The 23324-nt window shown below is 38.2% G+C and overlaps 2 protein-coding genes across 6 annotated transcripts in view; one reads left to right on the top strand and one right to left on the bottom strand.

Moving 5' to 3' along the window:
- Positions 1 to 7: 7 nt before the first annotated feature.
- Rpain (RPA interacting protein) lies at positions 8 to 8613 on the bottom strand. Of its 4 annotated transcripts, XM_076871710.1 has the most exons (7): positions 8200 to 8613; positions 6668 to 6838; positions 5408 to 5468; positions 3382 to 3493; positions 3164 to 3227; positions 1958 to 2098; positions 8 to 141 (listed from the first exon to the last, which is right to left on the bottom strand). In XM_076871710.1, the coding sequence occupies exons 1-7, from the start codon at positions 8326 to 8328 to the stop codon at positions 112 to 114; spliced, it is 708 nt and encodes a 235-aa protein (XP_076727825.1). In that variant the 5' UTR covers positions 8329 to 8613; the 3' UTR covers positions 8 to 111. The 4 variants fall into 4 exon arrangements, with proteins under 4 accessions (XP_076727825.1, XP_076727824.1, XP_076727826.1 ...); XM_076871709.1 differs by having other exon boundaries at positions 8 to 2098; XM_076871711.1 differs by lacking the exons at positions 8 to 141; positions 1958 to 2098; positions 3164 to 3227 and adding an exon at positions 4954 to 5062 and having other exon boundaries at positions 3401 to 3587.
- Nup88 (nucleoporin 88) overlaps positions 8398 to 23324 on the top strand; it is a 30373-nt gene continuing 15446 nt past the window's right edge. The window contains exons 1-6 of one of the 2 annotated variants that reach the window (XM_076871706.1): positions 8398 to 8497; positions 9048 to 9182; positions 11904 to 12073; positions 12763 to 12888; positions 16950 to 17036; positions 20320 to 20496. In XM_076871706.1, the coding sequence (XP_076727821.1) occupies positions 8468 to 8497; positions 9048 to 9182; positions 11904 to 12073; positions 12763 to 12888; positions 16950 to 17036; positions 20320 to 20496 (725 nt within the window). In that variant the 5' untranslated portion in view covers positions 8398 to 8467. Of the gene's footprint in view, positions 8498 to 8807; positions 9183 to 11903; positions 12074 to 12762; positions 12889 to 16949; positions 17037 to 20319; positions 20497 to 23324 lie in introns of those variants that run through there. The other variant, XM_076871705.1, reaches the window with a different exon arrangement.

The raw sequence follows: 23324 nt of genomic DNA, 5'->3' as shown, positions 1-23324 counted from the left end.
AACAGACATGTTTGAAAAATTTTAATATAAGATAAATTATAAGTAAAAGATCTGTATATACAGGAAATCCTCTTACAGGATTTGAGGATTTGACATGAGTCCAGGCTGGCTCTAGAGGATCACAGCCCATGTATCACAAACCTGAATTTAAACAGAAAACAAGTTAGCATAAATTCAATTGTAATCCCACAAGCCTTCCCTTGATATCCCGTAATATGATCAGTGAACATTCCTCGCTGGCTTGGCCCCACCACTATGCTAAGGAATCACATCTGTCCTTTACTTGACTGCATAGAGAATATATTTGGCTTTTTCTGAAAGATGCTATAACCCTATCAGATAGGTTGGAACATTCCGTCCCCTGGCCAGTTTCACATTTTCATATCTCAGATAGTCCAAGCCCTTGTCATAGACCACCATCTTTTCTACCCACACCTATTTCCTTCTACCTCATCCCCATCTATGCTAAATGGCCCTATAGCCTGATCTCACTAGATCTACAAATCCAGGGAGAGGCATAGATGTATTCAGTAATTAGGCAATCTTTTTGCTTTTTTATTTTTTGGAGACAAAAGAGTCTCAATAAGTGGCCCAGGTTGGTCTTGAACTCCTAGGCTCAAGGATCTTGCCTCAGCATGCTGAATAGCTGGAATTCTAGGGACATGCCACTGCTCCTGGCTAGTTCCCTCTTTTAACTGTCATTCTTATCCTCTCTAGCATTTCGCCTGAGACTTTCACACTCCAGGAGCACCACACTACTCTGCTACTACAATCATCTGTGCAGGTGACTCACTAGTTCATTGTCCTAAGAAGGCAAAAGCTGAGGCCATCTGACTCTTCAGCTCTTCTTCCTCCATTTATATAAAGATTAAGCACCTATTTAGATGTTAAGCATTGGGAGTAAAATAAAGATGATCCTTGCCCTAAAGGACAAAAGACATATCAACAGCTAACTGCAGCCCTCACTTTTCACAACTACACACTCAAGGTCACTCTAGGTGAACTGGGCTGTGCGAAATGAAATAATCACAGAGACAGAAATACCTTTTTCTTTGGGTCCTGTGACGGCTCCTCTGACCTTAGGGGTCCATGGAAAGAAAGAGGAGCAAGTTCTGAACCCTTTTTTATTGTGAAAAAGCCATGCAAATGAGGTAAGGGGTAGGGTTACAAAGGAATAGCTTAATCCCTGCAGGTGGCAGGTGAGGCCTACACCTGGAGCCACACCTTGTGATTGGTCAGGACTGGAAGGCATGGTCATTCAGAGTGGCTTACCACGTGCTGCAGCGTTAAGAGGGCTCATGGTATCAGGTACAGTTGGGAGCCCATAAAAGACTGGCCAGTTTTATGTGAAGGGTTAGGTTTTACTGAGTATCTGGCATGCTGTAGTGCTCACTAATCCCAAAGTTCCCCTTGCTGGGAGGCCTAGAAGCTATAACATGTCATAGTGATGACTACTTCATTACATAGATTACTGTAAGAGACACCAGTTCTTATAAGAAGCTTAAGGTTTCAAGACAAGTGACACCCATACCTACTTAGAGTCCTGTCCCTCACACATGAGTTACTACTTAGGGACCTAGAATCTGATCTTGCACCTCTATGAAGATTCTTGTTGAGACTAGCCTTATGCTGCTGTGCTGTGCTTCCTGTCCCATATCCATTTGCAGAGGTGGTGCCAGGATGGCTACCTGGGTTTTATGACCATGACCTGATCTGAGGAGTCCAAGACCACTGAAGCAGATCTAACGAGCAGACAGTGCAGCTGGACACCATGATCCTAGGCTGCCTCTTTGCTTTTCAGGGAATGACTGATCTTTTAGGTGAAGTTAACTTCACTTTCTATGAAGTAAATGCTTCAAAAAATAAACCATTAAACATTTACCTGTCTCTAAAGATTATTTCCACCCAAATGGGAATAAAACAAACTGCTGATCTGCTCTTCCCATGGGAAGCTTACCAGACAGTACATGAGAAGACTGGGCTTTTCTTCTGTTCCATCAGTGACTGAAAATTCAGGGGTATGGGGACAATGTGTACTGTGGTCATTTATACTATCTTCTAAATAGGTACGAAGCTTCTGTTCTGACAATTCTGGAGACTGAAAAATAAAATTCAACTGCAACTAAGTTACGTGATTGTCAACAGGTTCAAAATAATTATTCCTCATGCCAACCAATATAACTCTAGCTCAATTGATGTGATTGGATTGATTCCTTGAAGTTTTAAAGACAGTCCTGGGCCTAAGACTGTGCCAAAATCTCCATATTTAACTGCCTCTCCAGTACTATCCATTCCGTCTTCAAAACACTGACTGCCACTCACTGCAGGAACATTCAGGAAGAGCAGGCTACTTTCTAACAAATACCTGCTTCTGCTGCCACTGGCTCAGTGTATTCTTACTAAGAATTAGCAGTGTCTGCTCCTAGATCTATTTGTGCTAACTGAACTTGCTACTGTATCTCTGAGATTTTATTTCTGTAAACCAATGATACTGTATGAAAATAAAGTTTTATTTTTACGATAAGAGTTTAGGAAACATTCAAACGGATGAGTTGTTTAAAAAAAATTTGTTAAGTAAAAGAAAAATCCTAAAGTTCTATATTCAGCTTCTTGATCAACTTCAAAGGGATGAAACTGTACAACTTTAGACTAAGCAATATAGGAGTTGTTTTCAAAGTTGTTAGGAACTCACTATAAAATTATTCATTTTTATAATTTGCCATTTTAAGCAACTGCTCAATGAACTGGCAAGCTTGCTGCCCCAGCATGTCTGAAAAGAGGGTTCCTTATGCATTTTAAGGTTACTGAGGTTTATATTCTAAATATTGGTGTGTCTTCATATACAGAAACTTTCTATGGAAGATCAGAGACAAGTGTTTCCAAACCTCTGTGATCACTCTATAGACTGGAAGCAGTGGTGGGAGGCACACTGCCTACAGGGTGGGGGAGAAGGGGACAAAAGCCCTGATTTGTATGAAGTGTTTGCCAATTTCCATGCTGCATATGTTCTTCCCATGGCTGATGTGAGGCTACCAATCTGGTGTTGCTGAACACAAAATCAGGAAGAGATGTGTACATAAGCTTCAGCCCAAGACTGAAGGTTCTTTAAAAAACAGATGTATTTGGAAAGAGATGGCACAAAACCTTTATGTGGAATACTTACATGAGATGGGATGTACAGGCCACATTGACACACAACCACACCATTTGTTATTCTCAGGTTGTACCTAGAATCAGAATTAGGATCTTCTATTATCATGGTGGTCAGACCTGGGCCCTCCGAACTTCTCATGCAACAAATTTTTGGCGGGGAGGAGGATCCCACTCACCTTGGAATGAGGGATGGGAACCAATAATGCTAAAAAATTTGAAGACTCTTACTTTGTACAAACAGGACAAATGAGGGGCTTCGCTTCCCACTCAGCCAGCATGATGCTGAGATACTGTTCATCAAACTGCAAGCTCTTCTCATACTCGCTGATGATGGACTGTTCTGCAAGGCAAAAGGCAGCAGGAGTGCCTCACCATGTTTTCCCGGGGATGTCCTGTATTTAATGCCATGTTTCACCTTCAAAAGTCTCTTCCACCTAAGGTAAAGATTCAGGCAAAACTCAGGCTAACATCTTGTTGGATCTCCGCAGCCCCCATCTACCACCTCCTTGTGAGCACAGGAGATAAAGTAGGCTAAGGGACAAGGAGATAATTTTCACATATCTCTACAGGCCACAGGAGTAAAGGTGTGAAATGTTGGAGTCTCAAGAGCAAATGGAGAAAGCTGATACTTACAGAGCATTTACTTCTGACATTAGGCTCACTGTTAAGCCTCAAGTGATCAGTTTCTCAATGGCTGAGTACTCAGAACCTATGTTGTTCAGAATCTGTGTTGATTGATTCAGCAAAAGTACAATAGTACCTAATGTGTGCTAGTCACAGGGGTACAGAGATGAAAAAGATTGTTCTGCCCTTGATGAACTCACAGTCCAGACTTTAGACACAGAAGCAACCAACTACGGCTGTGCTCATTTGTTTACACACTGTCTGAAACTGCTTTTCCATCTCAACAGTAGAGAGTAGTTGGGATAGCTGGCCTTTTATAGAAAGGTCGCTGACCCGTTTTAGAATGTTCCAACTGGCTGACGGTAGCAAAGCACAGTAAAACCTTATCATTTTAGAATTTTTAGTTAAATATACTCTGAAAGAAAGATTTACTGGGTCATATGTTTCATCATTCAGACAGGTTCTGTAGGCAGGGGGAAGAGAGAATCAATTACAAAAAGAAGATAACTAAACTTTAAGAACTTCACAATCCAACTGAAGTCAATCATAACAGCTATTATTTGCAGAGCACTTACTATGCTTTAAATGCTGCTTAAATCCTTTACATATATTAGTTTCTTCACTATAAATATCTTTATTTCAAAGATGAAGGGACTGAGGCATGGGAAAATTAACTACTTTGCTCAGTTCCACACAATTTATAAGTGGTAAAGCTGAGAAATGTCTCTTTATGGTCTGGTTCAAGAATGTGTGCTCATGCCTTACCATAATAATAGCTACTGATTACTGAAAGCTTTCTGCATGCCAGACATTGCTCTAAGTTCTCTACACATATTATTTAAGCCTTATGACAAATTTACAGGGCAGGCCTATCATCTCTATTTTACAGATGATAAAGATGAAACCTAGTCAAGATAAGACTATATGGAATAAAAGACAATTATATGAGGTGCTAAAATTATGTATTCTCCATAATGCTATGACATCTCAAGGAGTAATGTTCACAAGATCCTGGGGAATCAATAAAGAATGGATGAGAGAGATGGCATTTAAATTGGGTAAAGCAAGGGATATGACCATGCACCACTCCACTGCATCCTGTAAAGTGACATGTTTACTATTAACCATTTTTTCTTTGTTTTGCTTTGTTTTATTTTTTAAAATGAGGAGTCTTACTATATTGCCCAGGCTGGCTGGCCTCAAAGTCCTGGGCCCAAGCAATCCTCCCATCTCAGCCTCTGGAGTAGATGGAACCACAGGCTCAGGACACTGCACCTGGCTAAACCTATTAATAAAGAGCAGGACAGAACAAATGTGGGAAGTGGATTCACAAAATTTTGCTTCCCAGCTCCACTGATTCATTAATTGTACAATCTGTGTGAGAACACCACTTTCTATTCTAATAAGATCTTATAGGGTAGATAAAGGGAAAGCAATACCATAGAATGAAAAAAGTTGTTAGCACAAAACAGCAAAGCCCAGCACCCTAGAGATTCTTATTATTTGGAAGATAGACAGTCAAAAATTCAGAGTAAAACCAAAGAATTCTAGACACTTGACTGAAGATAGTGGTAGAAAAGGTCAGTATTAAGAGTGATTAAATACAGGAAGGACCACTGCCTAGGGTTACCTTGATCAATCAGCTCCTGCTGGATTTCCTCTAGCACAGCCAAGTCCATTGGCAAGCTCAACTATAAAAGAAAGTGGAATCATCTTAAATTTGAATTATTAATCTGTCCCCAAACCCAACAGTAATTCATACTTAGAGGTTGGCTTAAGAACCCAGATTTGCTGGGCATGGTGGCACATGCCTATAAGCCCAGAAATTTAGAAGGCTGAGGCAGAAGGATCACAAGTTCAAGGCCAGTCTCAGCAACCTAGAGAGGTCCTAAGCCACTTAGCAAGACTTTATCTCAAAATAAATAAAAAGGGGTCAGAATGTAGTTTAGTGGTTAAGTGCCCCTGGCTTCAATCTCTAGTACCAAAAACAAAATAAAAAAACAGATTTACCTGAAAAATCAGTCCAGTCCTCCAACAGACTATGCTGACAACGGGGTAATGTGGTCATGTTAAGTCATTGACAAATGATCAAACTAGCCAGTGATAAAATAACACAGTCAAATTTGGGGCAGACAGTATAGGGCTGTAGTTAAATATATGTTCTCCCAAGGTTATATAACCAGGAAAAGTTCTTAGTCTTTATAAGCCTCAGTTTTGACCTCTGTAAAGTGGGAATAAAACCCACCCAAGAGGACTATCATGAGTAGTAACTGTGGTGATGTAAGGCAAGCCACTGAACAGTGCCTTCCTATTATATAGTGCCTTGATAGTTTCAAAGCAGTTTCGGAGTTTTTTCATATAATCCTTACAATATTGACACTATTTTCTTCGTTTTATAAATGTAAAAGCTAAAGCTTAAAGAGAGTGAAGTTAAGAGTCAGTAGCAAAACCAGAATTAGGATTCCTGAACTCCCGACCTCCAATCTAGTACTCTTCCTGATACACCATAAACGATTTCCTATTCATATTCAGTTTCCAACTTTGGCTGAGACTGTAATCAGAATGTTCCTAGAGACTTTTAAGAAGCCAGATTCCTAGTTCATGCCTAATTAATCAAAATTCCCAAGAGTGAAGACAAAAATTTCTTCACAGTTTCATAAGTGATTATGTTGCAAGTATGTAGCAGGTCTACAGTCTAATATTTAGGAACCACTAACCTAGAATAATTTAACGTTAAAGGCAGAAGAGTCTGGATCAAAGGCTGTTAGAATTCAAATTAGGGGTTGGAGAGTCAGTGGGTTTAGAGGAAATGCATAAATAGGTACAAAGAAGACACTAGGATTTCTTCATGGAGCAAACCCTTCTCTGAAAGCACTTATCCAAGCCTGACCTGAGTCAAAGCCTCTGGACAGTACTCGCTTGACTGCAAAGACTTCCATTCTTCTTCCATCACCTCTTGCACTAGAAGGGCATTCTGACCTCTCCCTGGCATACTGCTCCCAATCTGGCGGTAACTGTTCAGGAGCCTGTCCCGGCTGTTTCTCATTCTCTCCAGGCATCCCTTGGAAAAAGCAGCAAGATGGGGGGAAATCAATTCCATTAAAAAAAAACAACAACAACAACAACAAAAAACCCTTAGGTTACTTGACAAAATGTTAAAGAAAATTTATAGACAACAAAATTTCCATTATACTCCTAACTACTGTTATTTTTGCATATCCTTGTCCAGTCCTTAATCGAATGTAAATGAGTAAAATTATAATCCTTTGTTCACATATTTTCAGATCACCATATTTCATATTCTACCTTCAATGCCAAGTATGTAGCAGGTCAGTGGTTCCTAAATACCACTGACCTAGAATAATTTAATGTTATTTAATGTTATCCTTAATGATTGGGTGCATAATATCTTATTTACTATCCTATTAGAGGACATTTATATTGCTTTCAAATTCTTGCTACTTTAGAGGTGGCTACCGTAACTCAAGGTGATTTTATTCACCAGGGTACATGTGACAAGGCCTGGGTGATATTTTTGGTTGTCACAACTCTTGTGGTAAGACCATAATAATATTTAATGGGGGCTGGGGATATGGCTCAAGCGGTAGCGCGCTTGCCTGGCAGGCGTGCGGCCTGGGTTCGATCCTCAGCACCACATACAAAACAAAGATGTTGTGTCCGCCGATAACTAAAAAATAAATATTAAAAAAAATTCTCTCTCTCTCTCTCCCTGTCCCTCTCTCTTAAAAAAAAAATATATATATATTTAATGGGCTAGAGGCCAGGGATACTGCATTTAAAAATTTTATAAAGTACAGAACAGCCCTACACAATAAAAATTATCTCCCTCAAAATGTCAACAGCCACGGTTGAGAAACAAAATTTTTCTAATATCAGATTATTTTCCTGGAATATACCCACTTGAAGAGGCTGTATCTTACTAGAAACTATGCTGACTACAGAAGAGGACAGAACTGAGGAAAGTTAACAATACAAACTTGGCAACAAACTCTTCTGATTCCTCTCTAGAATAAAAACAATTTCTACCTCACATGTCAAAACTATACAAAGTGCTTCTTTCCGTGTCCAATTAATAGTAGGATGGTGTTATTGTAGAGGTGCGGAGAGTGCGATCACGATCACACTTCCAAGTTTTGAAACTGGCCTGAATTCAAAAAGCAAAGCTTAGAGAGTCTGAGCTCACACAGGGTAATCCCACACCCGTCGGGCCAAAAACCCGAGAAGGGGCAGGCGGTGACCAAGACCCAGGAAGCTGCAGGAACTTTTGGGTTCCGGGTCCACCTCCACTGGCCAGGGGCTCTAGGCACCTGCCTCATAGAGCACTGAAGAGTCGAAGGCACGGAGGACAACGGCCCTTGGGATGGATTCAAGGAGTGACCATGGCCCAAACCCCACACTCACCTGCCTGAAAGCCTCTTTCCAGGACGCCGAGCCCACCTGTTTGTACAGCGAGCGTCGCTGAGATCCAGCAGGTTCTGCCATCTCTTCGAGGGAGTCGCTGCCAATTGCCCCGCCCCTGGGAACTCGCATAGACCTCTGGGAGTTATAGTTTCTGGAGAAAATTGCGCGTAGATAGCAAGGAATTCTGGGAAGTGTTTTACAGGTCAGCCCCACACGAGACTGATTTGGGCCAACTAAGGGTAGGTAGGTGGATGAAGAAGTGACGTTTATGAAGTCAAACCAATCTGGACTAAGAGCGGTAAGTCCTGAAGGAAAATTCTGGATGCCTGGGTTTACCCGTATGGAGGTGTTCGAAATGCAATGACTTACGCAGACCTCCGTCTTTACCTTAGGTATTAGATTCCGAGCAGAGAACCAAGGCTGACTCTAAAGAAGCACTGTTCTATTCACCTTGGCCCGCCCACTTTGACTTCTTAATGAATGCCAACCTGGCAATTGGCTTGCCCTTGAAGATGCCCTTGCTTGATAGGCTAGTTCTCCTAAGTCCCGCCCCTAGCGCTAAAGTCGTGTTTCTGGGTTTCCTGTTCGATGATTGGCTGAAGCAATGGATGGCTAGCCGAGGATAGGCTGTGCTCAGCGGCGGGTCAAGCAACTGTAGCGAGGAAAGCAGTTGGGTCAAGATGGCGACTGCCGAGGGGCCGGTAGGCGACGGTGATTTGTGGCAGACCTGGCTTCCTAATCACGTTGTGTTCTTGCGGCTCCGGGAGGGACTGAAAAAACAGAGCCCAACAGACTCTGAGAAACCGGCTTCTTCATCATTGCCCTCATCGCCGTCTTTGCCGCCGCAGTTGCTGACGAGAAACCTGATCTTCGGCCTCGGCGGAGAGCTCTTCCTGTGGGACGGAGAAGGCAGTTCCTTCTTAGTGATTCGCCTCCGAGGCCTCGTCGGTGGTAGTGAGGAGCCTTCGCTCTCCCAGTACCAGGTACGGCCTGGCCACCCTCGGTCGGGATCTGAACTTGTTTTGTGTTTCGTTCTCATCTTGGCTGTTTTTCATCTTCTGGTGGGTGTGCTGTTCGGGGACAATCCACTTCAAGCGGAAAAGCCCTTTCTATCCAGCATGTTTATTGACTCCTACCCTGCCGACACTTGGCGGAACTCACGCTGTTCGGTGCTTGTGTTCCGGGGGTCTGGGAGGAAGGGGAGGACCGTGGAATACTTAATAAAACGTCGGTGATGGTTAAGTACTCTGAAGAAAACCAATAGGGTAAAGGGATAGAGAATGTGTGGCGGAGTGGCTATTTTTAGAGGTTGTCCTAGAGAACCGTATTTTATGTCGTGACACTCAAATGGGTATAATCATAACTTTCTCTTGGGTTGTGAGCATTGCCAAGATAGTGGAGTTGAAAGCAAGTTTCAAGCCTGAGATGGAGGAACTAATTTTTAATTATTATTTCCTTTTAGTAAATTAGTTCATTCCCCAAGTTGGAAATTTTTGGTATCGCCAGTAGCGCGTGAAAGTGGGTGTGATCGGAAAGTATGCCAGATTTGCAGGGATCGAACATCGCTTTGTGTAGATGTTTATTTGTAGGAAATTGGCCCTCCTTTTTCATTTTAAAAGTAAATGTGGCGACCATTTTAGTGAATAACATCTGTTACGTGCCATGGACTAATTCTTTTTGAAAGGTGATTTGATTTTAACAAGCTACTACCAATGCTTCTGCAGTTTTCAAAGTCAAGAGTCTAGAATCTGTTTACTGTAAAACTTCAGTTAAGAATAATTATTAGGTGTTCAGCACCCAATTTTTTTTCTTTTCTTTTTTCTTTACCCTCTTTTTTAAGAGATGGGGACTTTGTATGTAGCACAGGCTGGCCCTCAATTCCTGGCCTCAAATGATCCTCTCAGCTTCCCAAGTAGCTGGGACCACAGGTGCACACCATTGCATCTGGATCCAGCACACAGTATTATCATAGCATTCTATATGCTATGTAGTATTTTGCACAGTAAACTATTTAAAATTATTTATTTATTGTCTTCTTTCTAGACCACAAAATTGGGAGTGTGTGTGTGTGTGTGTGTGTGTGTCTCTCTCTGTACCTTAACTCATTTTTGTTTCCCCAGCCCATGACAGTACCTGGAATATGTAAGCTCCCAATAAAATACTAGTGACCATCTTCAAAACCTTCAGACTTCTAGAATCTCAAAAACTCAAGGTTAAAAAGAAAGCAGTTATCATGCATTATGACATTGAATATTAATAAAAGCATGAGTAGTGACTTTAAGAACAACAATAACAAAAACTTAGTTTCTGGGATTGTTACAAATAAATTAATGTGATCAGATATGTATCAGAAGCAAGGTTTCAGTCCTCTGTTTGATTTGAGTTACAGTCAAAATCAAGTAGAAAGAAGTTGGGGATTGAATATAGAGAACAGAAGGAAAGAACCTCTGATGAGAAAAAAAGTCAGTGTGTTTAGAAACAGCAAAGGCAGCTAAAAGACACATGCTTACAGACATCCATAACAATTAGTAGAATTCTCATATTTTGGAACAGTCTGATCTAAAAAGATTTTGACTTAGGATGCTTCTCTAAACATAAGAAAGGCGACATATTGGCAGTCTCATAATTTTATAACTGAAAGTAGAAAGAAAATGGGGATCTGAGGGAGTTATGAGAGAAAAAATGGAAAGTACCAATAGAAAAAGTGAATTTTTTGAGAACATATACTAAGACAAATAACTTATTGGAACCCCCTTAAAATATCATGTTTCATCTTTTCTATATCAGCATTAAAGCAGCATTCTGCTTGCTGCTAAAAGTTCTTGAAACCATTTTATTGTATTATAATAGTTATTTATTAATACTTCTGAGTTTATTTTGTCTACTCATTAAATACACACACACACACATATATATATAAATATATATATATACATATATAAAAATTGGAGGGGTACTGGGGATTGAACCCAGGGGGTGCTTAATCACTGAATCATATCCTGAGCCCAGTTTTTATTTTGAGACATGGTCTCGTAAGTTGCACTAAGCACATATTGAGAGTCTATGATGTGCCACATGCTAAGCTAGGATACAGAGAAGAGTGGCACATTTCAAGTAATCCATAGCTATATGAGTGAATTGAGCAAGTAAAAAAGTCAGTTAGAATGCAGAATAGTGGAATTATCCAGAAGGAACTGTGAAACTACAGAAAAGATACATTTATTCTTGCTTATAAGATCAGGAATATTTTCTTGGGGAGGAAAAGGCATAGAAGCCCAGTTTCTGAGAATGTGCTAAGTCTTGTTAGCTGGCTAATAAGAAAAGTGGCACTGTAGCAAGAGGAACGGTTGCACCAAAACAAAGAGGCATAATCATGATTTCCCAGAAATACAGATTCATCTGATTGGTGTAAAGAACAAGTGGGGAATGGTGGAATTTGAAACTGGAGTTGTAGGTGTAGGTTGAGGCTTGAAAAATTAGATGTAACAGTCTTTAATTATCAAAACGGGGAAATCTGATGCATTTGTTTATTATTTCAGTCTAAATGACTAAAAATGTTTCATCAACCCAAGTGTTGGTACTTACCCGGAATGCTTTGTTGTCCTATAATTATAGAAAATTAGAGCATTATAGTGGTTTCAAATGTCTACCATGTATATTTACATTAAAAATAACTATGTTGACCAATTTGCTTTAATTTTCAGAGATTACTTTGCATAAATCCACCTCTGTTTGAAATTTATCAAGTCTTGTTAAGTCCAACCCAACATCATGTAGCACTCATAGGAATAAAAGGACTTATGGTATTAGAATTACCTAAAAGATGGGGGAAGAATTCTGAATTTGAAGGTGGAAAAGCAACAGTGAATTGTAGGTAAGTTGTATGTCTACATAATTTGTTATACATACAGAGAATTATTCAAGATCAGGGATTCTTAAAGTATGTTACTATTGAACCTGACCATTCCTTATGATCTTCAGACTGGCTTCTGTGATATGAATGCTTATAGTATATGTGTGGTTATTCTTTTATTCTGCTTGAATTGTCACATTTCTGTCTTATTAGAAGTTAGGCTATGTTTTGAATTTGTTAGAAATATGATCTTTAAAAAGCACATATTGTCTAGGAGCCAGAAGTTTGCTTAGATGTTTATTTTTATATATAATTTCTTTTTGAAAAAATAAAGAAAAATGAAGATCTGAATGATTACTGAAAAGAATATAAGGTGGAGACCTTTTATTAGCTCTATAGTATATAAGTGAAATCCCTTTGAACTGTATATTTTCTAGATCAAAATAATAATGATAATTTCTTACTAATAAAAAGATCAGATCAGATACTGTATTGAAAAATGTTTGTAAAGCACTGATAAAATATGCTACAATTGAGAAAATGCTTTTATTTCAATTCTGTAATATTGATTGAATAAGTGCTTTGAATGCTGTCTCCTCAAGATTTAACAGAAAAATTTGAAGGAAAGAAAAGCAGTGAATATTAAAATAGATTATTGTTTCATTCAAGTTCTAAAAATATTTTTGAAAAATTTGTTATCTTTATTTTAGCACAACTCCAATTGCTGAGAGATTTTTCACCAGTTCTACCTCTCTGACTCTAAAGCATGCTGCCTGGTATCCAAGTGAAATGCTAGATCCTCACATAGTGCTGTTAACATCAGACAATTTAATAAGGTAAATTTTATTTTTATACCTCTCTTGTACCTTTGCAAGTGTGAAGGCTCTTTTTCACTTTGCTCATTCACAGCTCAGGTTTACACTAAATGAGTCACTGGATGTTCGAATGCTTTTATTTTGATGGCTATTGTAACCCATTCTCATTCATAAGAATTGCCAAACTGCTTTCCCTAAGTTACATGCTTTAATTTCTGCTGTTCCTTCTCAACTAGCCTTCCTGCCTCCAGTATCTCTGTTCCTGTTCCTTCCTATAAGTACTGTTTTCCCCAAACTTTTCATCATGTCACCCTTTGGTGATAGTGTATCACGGGGGAAAGAGAATATAAGTAGAAATGAGAAATTTGAATCTTTCCTCCACAGCCACTTCTATTATCTTTGAGATCTTAAGCTTCTTTTGGAAGCAAAGGGGCTTAGTTTCCAATTTTTAAAATGAGCAGATTTGATTTGATAATTTCTGAAGCCCCTTCCAAGCTTTGTACTCTGTGATTAAATGCTCTATCCCCACTCAGTTAACTTTCTGGATCTATCTTTTGTAAAAAGTGTATCAGGAGAACTCAACTAAACAGAGGTATAAATATCTCCAGTTATATTTTTTTTCCTAATCACTGCTTTTTACCTGTTCTCTACCAAATCTTGCTTCCCTGTGGAATGGTTGACCCCCTTAATAGCATCTTATACAGATTCCTTGGCTTTCTGGTTACTTTTAGTTACTAAAACTTAGTGTGTCTCATTTAAAGCTCTGCTTGTGAAGTCAGTTTTCAAAACCATTATCCAAGACCCTTCATAGGTCAGACCTATGTCTGGAGGGACCTGAAATGATTAGAGAGGGTGTGCTCCTTTTTCATAATTTCACTCCACACAGTGAAGTGTAGAGATTGAGGCTGCCTCCTCTTTCTTCTCTTCTTCAGAGTGGGGATAGAGAGGGTGAGTGGATGAGGCAGAGATCTTACCTAACTGATTGCTTTCAGGGAAGGGCAGGTATTCCTGATCTTGGTTTAATTTATTGCATCTGTTGCTTATTATCTCCAATGATATGGTAATCTCTGCACAGATGGAGTGTTTTGGGGGCCCAGTGTTTAACTTTTAGCTACCTCCATCACTGAGGAGATCTCTCTCCCATGGCTTCTGTCAGCTATCCATGCCCTAAACCCTCTCTGAAGATGGAGTATTTGCAAACTTGATATCTCCTGTGCCTTATCACCTGCTGTGGTCTTTTATATGGAGCAGAGGTCTCTTCTCTGCCTTCCAAGGGCTGCAGAGAACTGGATGTACTATACCATAATCCTTTCTTAGGCTGCTCTAGCATATCTTCTTTAGAAATTTCCAGATAAATAATTAAAGTATATGCATGCTCTTAGACCCTTGGATGTAACAGGAGATTCATCCTAGAATTTCCTTGATGGCTTATAGATTTCTGCAACTCACCTTGCATTCAGATAGGACCAGAGGCACCATTCTCCCTTATTATAAGTACCTCCAAATCTGCCTGGTCCTTCTCTAAGAGCCTTCCTTGCTCACCCATTTGGCTTTGAAGTTGAAGGTAAAGAAAGAGGGGAAGGGAAACTGCCCCATTACAAACATGATTCTGTAATCCCAAGAACTCTTAGACACTTTCTCTTCTTAACCTTCTTGTTATATATGCTGGGAAAATGGTAGTGAGATAGCATAGTCACATCCTTACTTCCTCATGTTAACTCATGTTAAGCTTTAAAGGAAGTATCTGGTCCCATTTCTTTCTTATTTTTTTTAGGTACTGGGGTATTGAACCCAGCCAAAGGTGCTTTACCACTGAGCCAAATCCCTAGCCCTTATTATTTTTTAATTTTAAATCAGGGTCTCATTAAGTTGTTTAGGGCCTCGCTTAGTTGCTGAGACTGACCTCAAACTTGTGATCCTCCTACCTCAGCCTCTTGAGTGTCTGAGATTACCCTATCTGGCTGGTCCTAAATATTGAAGATTCTTTTAAAAATATGGGTTATTTAGCGGTTCTCATTCCCTAAACTTTGACAGAAAGAACATTGAGGGCAAAAGGAAATTCCCACTCATTGTTATGAGAAACATTTCTTTTATTGTTCTCCAACAAAATATTGCTTGAATTACTATTGTGTCTTTTGAAGTCAGTGATGACTTGTAGGAACCTAGGAAGACCAAAGTGAGTGTGCATTTATTTGGAGCAATTTGTCATTACAAATTTTTTTTTAAGTACTTGTCACATTTTATTGATAATGGAGTAAACCAAGCTTAAAAATTCTTGGTGGAGGACTGGGGTTGTAGCTCAGTGGTACACTCGCCTAGCAGGTGTGAGGCATTGGATTTGATCCTCATCAACACATTTAAAAAAAAAAAAAAAAAAAAAATTGGGCTGGGGATGTGGCTCAAGCTGTAGAGTGCTTGCCTGGCATGCGTGTGGCCCGGGTTGGATCCTCAGCACCACATACAAACAAAGATGTTGTGTCCACCGAAAACTAAAAAATAAATATTAAAATTCTCTCTCTCTCTCCTCTCTCCTCCCTCTCCCTCTCTCTCTCTCTCTCAAAAAAAAAAAAAATTCTTGGTGGAAAAAGATAAGTGACCAATTTGGTGCAGACTTTATGGGCGACATTTGATTTCTAATAATGACATTACCAGCCTTTTGAAAAATAGTTTCCCTTTTAATATAGCCATACACACTGTGAAATATGTTACCTTTTTTTGTTTGTTTTTTTACACTAGGGATTTAATGCAGAGACACCACTGAGCTCTACACCCCAGCCCTTTTTTTATTTTTATTTCAAGATAGGGTCTACTTGAACTTGCTATCCTCCTGCCTCATCCTCCTGAGTTGCTGGGGTTACTGGCATGTGTCACCACACTGGTTAAATTACTTTCAATTTAAATGATTTTGGAAAAAAAAATTTTTTAACTTTTATACTTTTCCCTTGAAAATATGGATGATATGATATAGTGTTTTCATATAACAAAACACATATAGATTGCAAGCTAAATGTTATTCATATTTGGGCATTTGGAATGTAAAGAAGATATTATCTTTAGGTGTCTAATAGAGACAGATAATTATAACTAAAGGGAAGCTAGCAGGCTTGGGGCAATAGTGAAATGATTAGGCAGAGAGTACAGCTGAGGACCCAGGATGGAAAACATGAGGTGCAATGGTATAGGCTTCTCAGAGTTTTTGAATAAGGCTGAACACTTACAATCTGACTGACTAATCTGATGCACACTTGTAATCTAACTAACTTGGGAGACTAAAGCAGAGGATTGCAAGTTCGAGGCCAGCCTGGGCAACTTAACAAGATCCTGCCTCAAATAATAAAAAGGGCTGGGAATGTAGCTCAGTGGTAGATACCCATGGGTTCAATCCCCATGGCGGGGCAGGGGCAGGCGGGGGGCGAGAATTTTGGAAAGGGGGCTGGGTTCATAGCCAAGGAGGAGAGAGAATTTTTTTTAAGGGGGCTTGTGTCATGGTAGAGCATTTGCTTAGCATCATGCTCAAGGCCCCAACGCTGCAAGTAAAAAGAAAAGAAATTTTGATATGGATAGAGAACATTACTTCAGGTTCTAAAGAAACTTCCCTCTTATATAAAGAACAAAGGAAGCAGGCTTCTTTGTCAATAACAAAATCTTTGGCAAAGAAATGGTTAACTGATGATATCCCATCATATATGTAGAACACTATAAAACTTAAATTAAACAACAAATATACCACTTATGGTCACCTTAAAATATTGTTTTTGGAGTTCTATTGAGAAAAGTAATAGGTGAATAATTAGAGTACTTGAAAAATACATGTGTTTCACACATATAAGAAAAATATATTTCATAAATATATGAAAAAATACATAAAGGATATATAAGCTATAGATCATTTCCAACCCATTCTAATGCACTTTTGTCAATTTCATTGCACTATTTGGAGAATTGAATATTTGGGACATAATGGGATTTAATAATTGGTAGGAAATTTCTCAAGTAAAAACTGACTAGATTGAGAGGAAAGTACAATTTTAGGAAATGAAGGAGAATTTTAAGTACTTGTTTTCTTCTCTCTTGATTGCTAGAATTTATTCTCTCCGTGAGCCACAGACACCTGTTAAGGTGATTGTACTTTCAGAAGCAGAAGAGGAGAGTCTAATACTCAATAAAGGGTATGTTTTTATTTGTGTCATGAAATGTTTGTTCAGTTGTTTGTTGATATCATAAATGTAGTTTTAAGAGATTTCAAGATTTTTCAGAGGTGACTTTGCATGCTTTTGGTAATGTGAGAAGTAAGCAAAGGTAGGCAATGTAAATAGGTAACAAGAAGTTATAAATCTGAATGTTATTGTAACATTATTTTCTTTTCAAGAAAATTCTAAAATGAGTGCAGAAATGGATTTTCCTATTGTAAATTAATAAGAGAGTACATTATAAAATAATTACAAAATTGTAAAAAGTGAGTATTGGGTTGGAGACCTACTTAAACCCTTTGATTCTCCCATGACCTTGGCTTCTTTTCATGTTTTCTTACCCACTACAGGCACATGTTCATGTCTACTTTGACCACTTAATGGAATGACCCTTTGAACTCACAAATCCCATTCCTCTTGCCTCCTGATGAGTGTTTCTGGTGATTACTATACATACATGATCACACAGTAGCAATATTTCTGAAGTTCTATGTCTCTGTGATGGTCATATCTAATATTTTTTATTTAGTTTTTGTTACTCTTTTATACATAGTTATTCTATATTTGACAGTTTCAGTATCTGAAGTCCTTGTTCTTCAGTTGCAATCATGTTGCTTTTCTTATTGCTGATCACTGACTGTGAACTTACATTTACTTAATCCTAATATTTGGGATTATTGAGGGCCTGAATTGGGGGTTTGTTCCTCCAGAAAAGATTTACAACTGTTTCTGCTAGGAGCCAGGGGTTGTTACTAACCTGGGACCATTAATTCTCTTTGATGGCCCCAGAACTGAAGATTTCAGTTATAAGATGTGAATGTTTTATAGCACCAGCTTAAATTCTAGTGCATCCATCTCCACACTGGCAAATACCTGCCTCTGGGGTTGATCCTGTTCTTGGGTCAGGGCATTTTCTCCTGCAACATGTTTCCATAGCTGATCAACTTACTTTCTTTTGAGAGACACATGATCTAGATAAAAGGCAGCAGAGTAAATGCAGTGTTGTCCAGAGGTTTGCCCCTGGTATCAACCTACCAGTCCTTGCCAGCTGTGGTATCTGGGCATATTTCCCAATTGCATTGAGCTTCATTTTCATGACTGTATTCCATGAGTATAAAAAAATATTACTGATTATTTCTTAGGTTATTGTACATAATAAATGAGATGCATAAAGAATTGCTTAGCTCCTGGGTGTATACCTGAAGGAAATAAAGTCAGCATATGAATGAGATACCTACATACCTATCTTTATTGCAGCACTATTCACAATATCAAAGCTATGGAATCAGCCTAGGTGCTTGTCAGCAGATGAATGTTTAAGGAAAATATGATGTATGCACATACATGCATAATGGAATATTATTTTGCCATAAAGGAGGAGGAAATCCTGTCATTTGTAGAAAAAGAATTGGAACTGAGGTCATCATGTTAAGCAAAGTAAGCCAGACACAGAAAGACATGTTTCTTCTCACATATGGAAATAAACAAAAAAAAATGATGTCTTAAACGTAGAAGAGGAACGATTAGACAAAGGGTAAGGAAGAGAAAAGGGAGAGTTACTGAGGAAAGTAGGAAGGCTGACTACAATGAAAGCATAGTATTGTGCACATGGGAAAGTGTCACTGTGAAATCCATGAATTTGTACAATTAATATGAACTAATGTTTATAATAAAAAAGTGCTTGGCATGGGGTTTACACAGAGTACTCATTCATTGATACCTAATATGATTAGGTATATTACAATATTTATTAAGTGTCAATTAAATTTAACTTAAATTAACTTCTCTGTTCCCTTTCTTTTTTGGTTTTTAATTTAACTCTCCTTTTATTAAGAGAGATGTTACTTATAATACCTTCTAATGATGTTGACTTTCTAAACTTTGTGAAATTGTGATTTTAGTTTAACAATATTTATTAACCTTTTATAGATTAAGTCTTTTTGGATAACTATACTATACTTTAAAATATAATAGCAGCATGATTTTACAATTTGTCCTTCCAGATTATACATGTAACATATCTATTGTAGAAAATTGGGGAAAATAGAGAAAAATATTAGGAAGAAAATATAAATCTTTTATAATCTCTTATTCCCTAGCTTCATTAGAGCTGCCAAAATGATGTTTTTGATTTAGTTCAGACACTCTACTTCCCTGCTCTCCTCACCCCATTGATTTCCCAGAATCTACCAAGACTTATATGCCTATCACCTGACTCCCTCTCCAGCTTCATTCCTCCCACTGTGCCATGGCTGTCAGAGCAACAGCCACCTTGTCCTCCTTGACATTCTTCAGATACCAAGCGTCTTCTACCTAAGATCTTTGGCATGTGTTTTTCCTCCACCTCAATTGTTCCTTCTCCAGATAACTATAGAGCTGTTTCCTTACTTCCTTCAGATCTTTGTGCAAATATTACCTTTTCAGAGTCCTTCCCAACTACCTAGCCTAAAGTTACATCTCCATCAATATGCTTTTGCCGTACTTTATTTTCATTCATAACATCGTTTTCTGAACTTATATTAGTTTATTTCTTTTTTTTCCCCTTTTCTGTTTTTTAAATATTTTTTAGTTGTTGATGGACTTTTATTTTCACTTATTTGTATGTGGTGCTGAGAATCGAACCCAGTGCCTCAAGCATGCTAGGCAAGCGTGCTACCACTGAGTACAACCCCAACCCCTATTATGTTTATTTCTTCTCTGTTTATTGTACATCTCTCACCAGATGGCAGGGCCTTTAATTTTGCTTATGTATTCCCAGAACCTAAAATAGTGCCTGACAGAGCAAGTGGTTAAATATTTGTGGAATTAATGAATCCTGCTTCTTGGAGACAACTAGTCCATGTTTTTATTTATATTTATACATGTATGCATGAATTTTTTTTATTTATATATCTGTATTTAAACCATTTAAAATTAAAGCAGCACCAAATAATTTTATGGCTTTCATTTTTAAAAATTTTTTTTTCATTTTAGGTGGACAAAATACCTTTATTTTATTTACTTTTATGTGGTGCTGAGGATCAAACCCAGGGCCTCACACATGCTAGGCGAGTGCTTTCACTGAGCCACAACTCCAGCCCAATTTTATGGCCTTCTTTTTTTTACTTAATTTTATGAAATTTTTCCAGTGTTAACATTCTTTATAATCATATTTTTTTGTCTTTTCACTCCATTAAGTCTAAATTTTGTATTTACCCACCTCCTGTTACTAGAGATTTTTTTGTTTTTGTTTCAAAAGTTGTTTTTTCAAATCTCTTTGCAGAAGGGCATATACCGCATCTCTAGGTGAAACCGCAGTTGCATTTGACTTTGGGCCATTGACAGCAGTTCCAAAGAATATATTTGGACAAAAAGGCAAAGATGAAGTAGTGGCATACCCACTGTACATCTTATATGAGAATGGGGAGACTTTCCTTACATATGTCAGTCTGTTGCATGGGTAAGTTGGGGTGGTAATCTACCTGAAATGAAACTAAGCTTGTACTGATTGTCTTTAGATTTGGGAAACCATATTTCTGAGTTTGTGGAAATGAGCTCCCTTTAAACATTTGCTTTGCTCATTTTGGAGAAAGAGTTGGTACAGATCATTTGAACTTTGATTTCCTCATTTTTGAGTAAGCTCTATAGTTTAGAATAAGATACAATTTGCTTGTGTTCATAAGGCTAACTAAAAAAGTATTTATGGTTTATCTTATATGAACAAGGCACTATGGAAATGATTAGATAATAATCTGGTGTCTTTTGCCCTTTTGTGGAGAAAAAGATAAATATACACTTTTTGGAGAAAGAGATAAATATACACATGAAGAGGTAATTACCCATACCACATTACTGGGACACAGTAAGAATCCAGAGCAAGGAGAGATCATTCTGACTGGAGAAATTAAGAAAATTTTCATGGAGACAGATTCATGTCATGTGGGATTTAGTCTCATGCAGGATTAAGTGAAGCATCAAGGAAGAGTAAAACCATTTCACTCATAAGGGCAGCATAAAGCACAATGTAAAAACAAGCAAGTTACAAGTTTCATTCAAGGGTCAACGATTAGACATCTTGGGCTAGAGCAGAAGATTCATGTAAGGAAAGTGTTGCAAAATCGATTGTGTTCTAGGAGTTTGAACAAGGGTGGTGGTAGTTTAAAGGGAGAAATGAAGCATAGTAGATGCTACAGAGGAGTGATCAATAAGACTTAGTTACAGTTTGGATAAGGAAATGAGCCATTAACAGAAATACTGAGATCAAGAAAGGAAACTATTTTTCAGGGGGAGATTTCTTATAAATGATCAATGTGAGACAGTACTGAATAAAGTGGAAATATTGTATGGATGCTTGGAAAATGTAAAGCGGTGAGAGACAATTGAGAAGATGTGAAAGTCATCTGTTAGGTTGAGAGAGTAAATAGAGGATAAGATTTGGGCAAGGTTTGTAACCAAAGGCAAATGGGCAAGTGCTGAACATTAGTTTATTTACTTACTTACCAATCAACTTGACATATTTATTCAGGGTGCACCTTGTGGCAGACTATGGAAATACAAGTTTGGAGGCAAGGTCCCTACTGTGTGGTTCCTTGTTTAACAAAAGGGCATTCAACTAAATAACTGTAGTAAAGTGCAGTGTAATGTGCTTAGGTCATCGCAGGTTGTTACGAGCATCTGATGAATTAAATGCTTAGTCCTATTATCTTAGAAGACTTTGAGGAAATTGTAATATTAAAGCTTGAACTTGAAGGATTTAGTAGAAGGAATTGGAAGCTGAAGTGATTCCCGGAGAGAGAAGAGGGTATACCAACTGATGAAGATTAGAAAGATGAAAGAGTTTGATATTGCAGAATGGTGAAGATTTACTCTTGAGTACATTCCCTTGGCAGAAATGTTCTTTACCTTTCACACATGTTTTTCCTGGGAGGGTTTTTTATGTTGTTGTTGTTTTGGTTTTTTTGTAGTGCTGGAGAGGTAAACCCAGAGCCTTGTATACACCTAGGCAAGCACTCTTCCACTGAGTTACACTCCCACCCCATCTTGGGGAGATTTTGTGGTAACATTATCATCCTTACCATTCTTCCCCTTAATTTGTCCACATCATGATCTACCTAGTGGTGTTAGGCCCAAACTTGTAGTTATCTACATCCTTTTGCATCTAATTGTCCCAAATTTTATTGATTTTATGATAAAAGTTTCTTGAATGTTTACATCCTTATCACCATTCTTTTGTTCCTGCTTCAGATGTTTATCTTCTGCCCAGATCATATTCTCTTAAGTAGTTTCCTTTAATCCAATTTTGGACCCTTCCTGTCCTCCTCAGTGTTACCAGATGAGCTTTATAAAATGAAGCTCTGTCACTCCTGACTTACACTTCTAGTGATATACTCACCCAGAATAACTCTGAATATAAAATCTGTCTACTTCATAAATCAATTCTAGATATCTGTCCAGCTACTTTTCTGTTGCTTTAGAGCTTTTACTTTGCTTCCTATCATAGTAAGCTAAGTTTCCTCCCTCTTACTTCCTTGCCTTTCATGTTTCCAGAACTTTGTATAAACTATGTCCCTCTTATCCCCCAAGATAATTTGTTTCCAATTTTTTACACCTTTTTACCTGACTTGTCTTTGTACCTTTTTGTTGTTCCATTGTACCCAGTACATCCTTTTTTTTTTTTTTTTTTTTTTTTGGTTACACTTATTACATGGTGTAATAATTCTGGTTAAATGTCTGCTTCCCCATCTCAGTCATCAGTTATTGGGTGTACCATCCAGGACTAAATATATATGTTTTTCTAATTAAATAAAACGTGCATCCAGAGCTCTGAAGAGTAGTTGCATCTCAGAAGAAAAGATTTGGGAGTTGTCAGAATATATGGGTAGTTAAAGCAGGCACAATTTAATATGCTACCATGTAAATGTGTATTTTGAAAACAGCAGACCACTGGAGTACAGCAGTATTTAAGAAAGAAATTAGCAAAGGACATTAGAGGGTCAGGGATGTAGGTTATTGGTAGAATGCTTACCTAGCAATGTACAAGGCCTTGGGTTCCATCTTTATACTGCAAAAAAAAAAAAAAAGAAAGAAAAAGAAAAGAGAAAGAAAGAAAAAATTGTTATAGGGTGTTAAGGTGTCAAGAAGCAGTCCTTGTTAACCAAAGTTAATTTAGCAGAACGTCACTTAAGCCTTTTGGATTTCACAGTGAGAACCATATGGATGATCTTTGCCAGAGTAATTTCAATAGATTGGTAAAAGGGCTACCATAGGCAGCTTAGGGTAAAACCTTTC

The sequence above is a fragment of the Callospermophilus lateralis genome, chromosome 11 (assembly GCF_048772815.1).
Source record: "Callospermophilus lateralis isolate mCalLat2 chromosome 11, mCalLat2.hap1, whole genome shotgun sequence".
Lineage (NCBI taxonomy): Eukaryota > Metazoa > Chordata > Mammalia > Rodentia > Sciuridae > Callospermophilus > Callospermophilus lateralis.
This window is presented reverse-complemented; position numbering and strand designations above follow the sequence as displayed.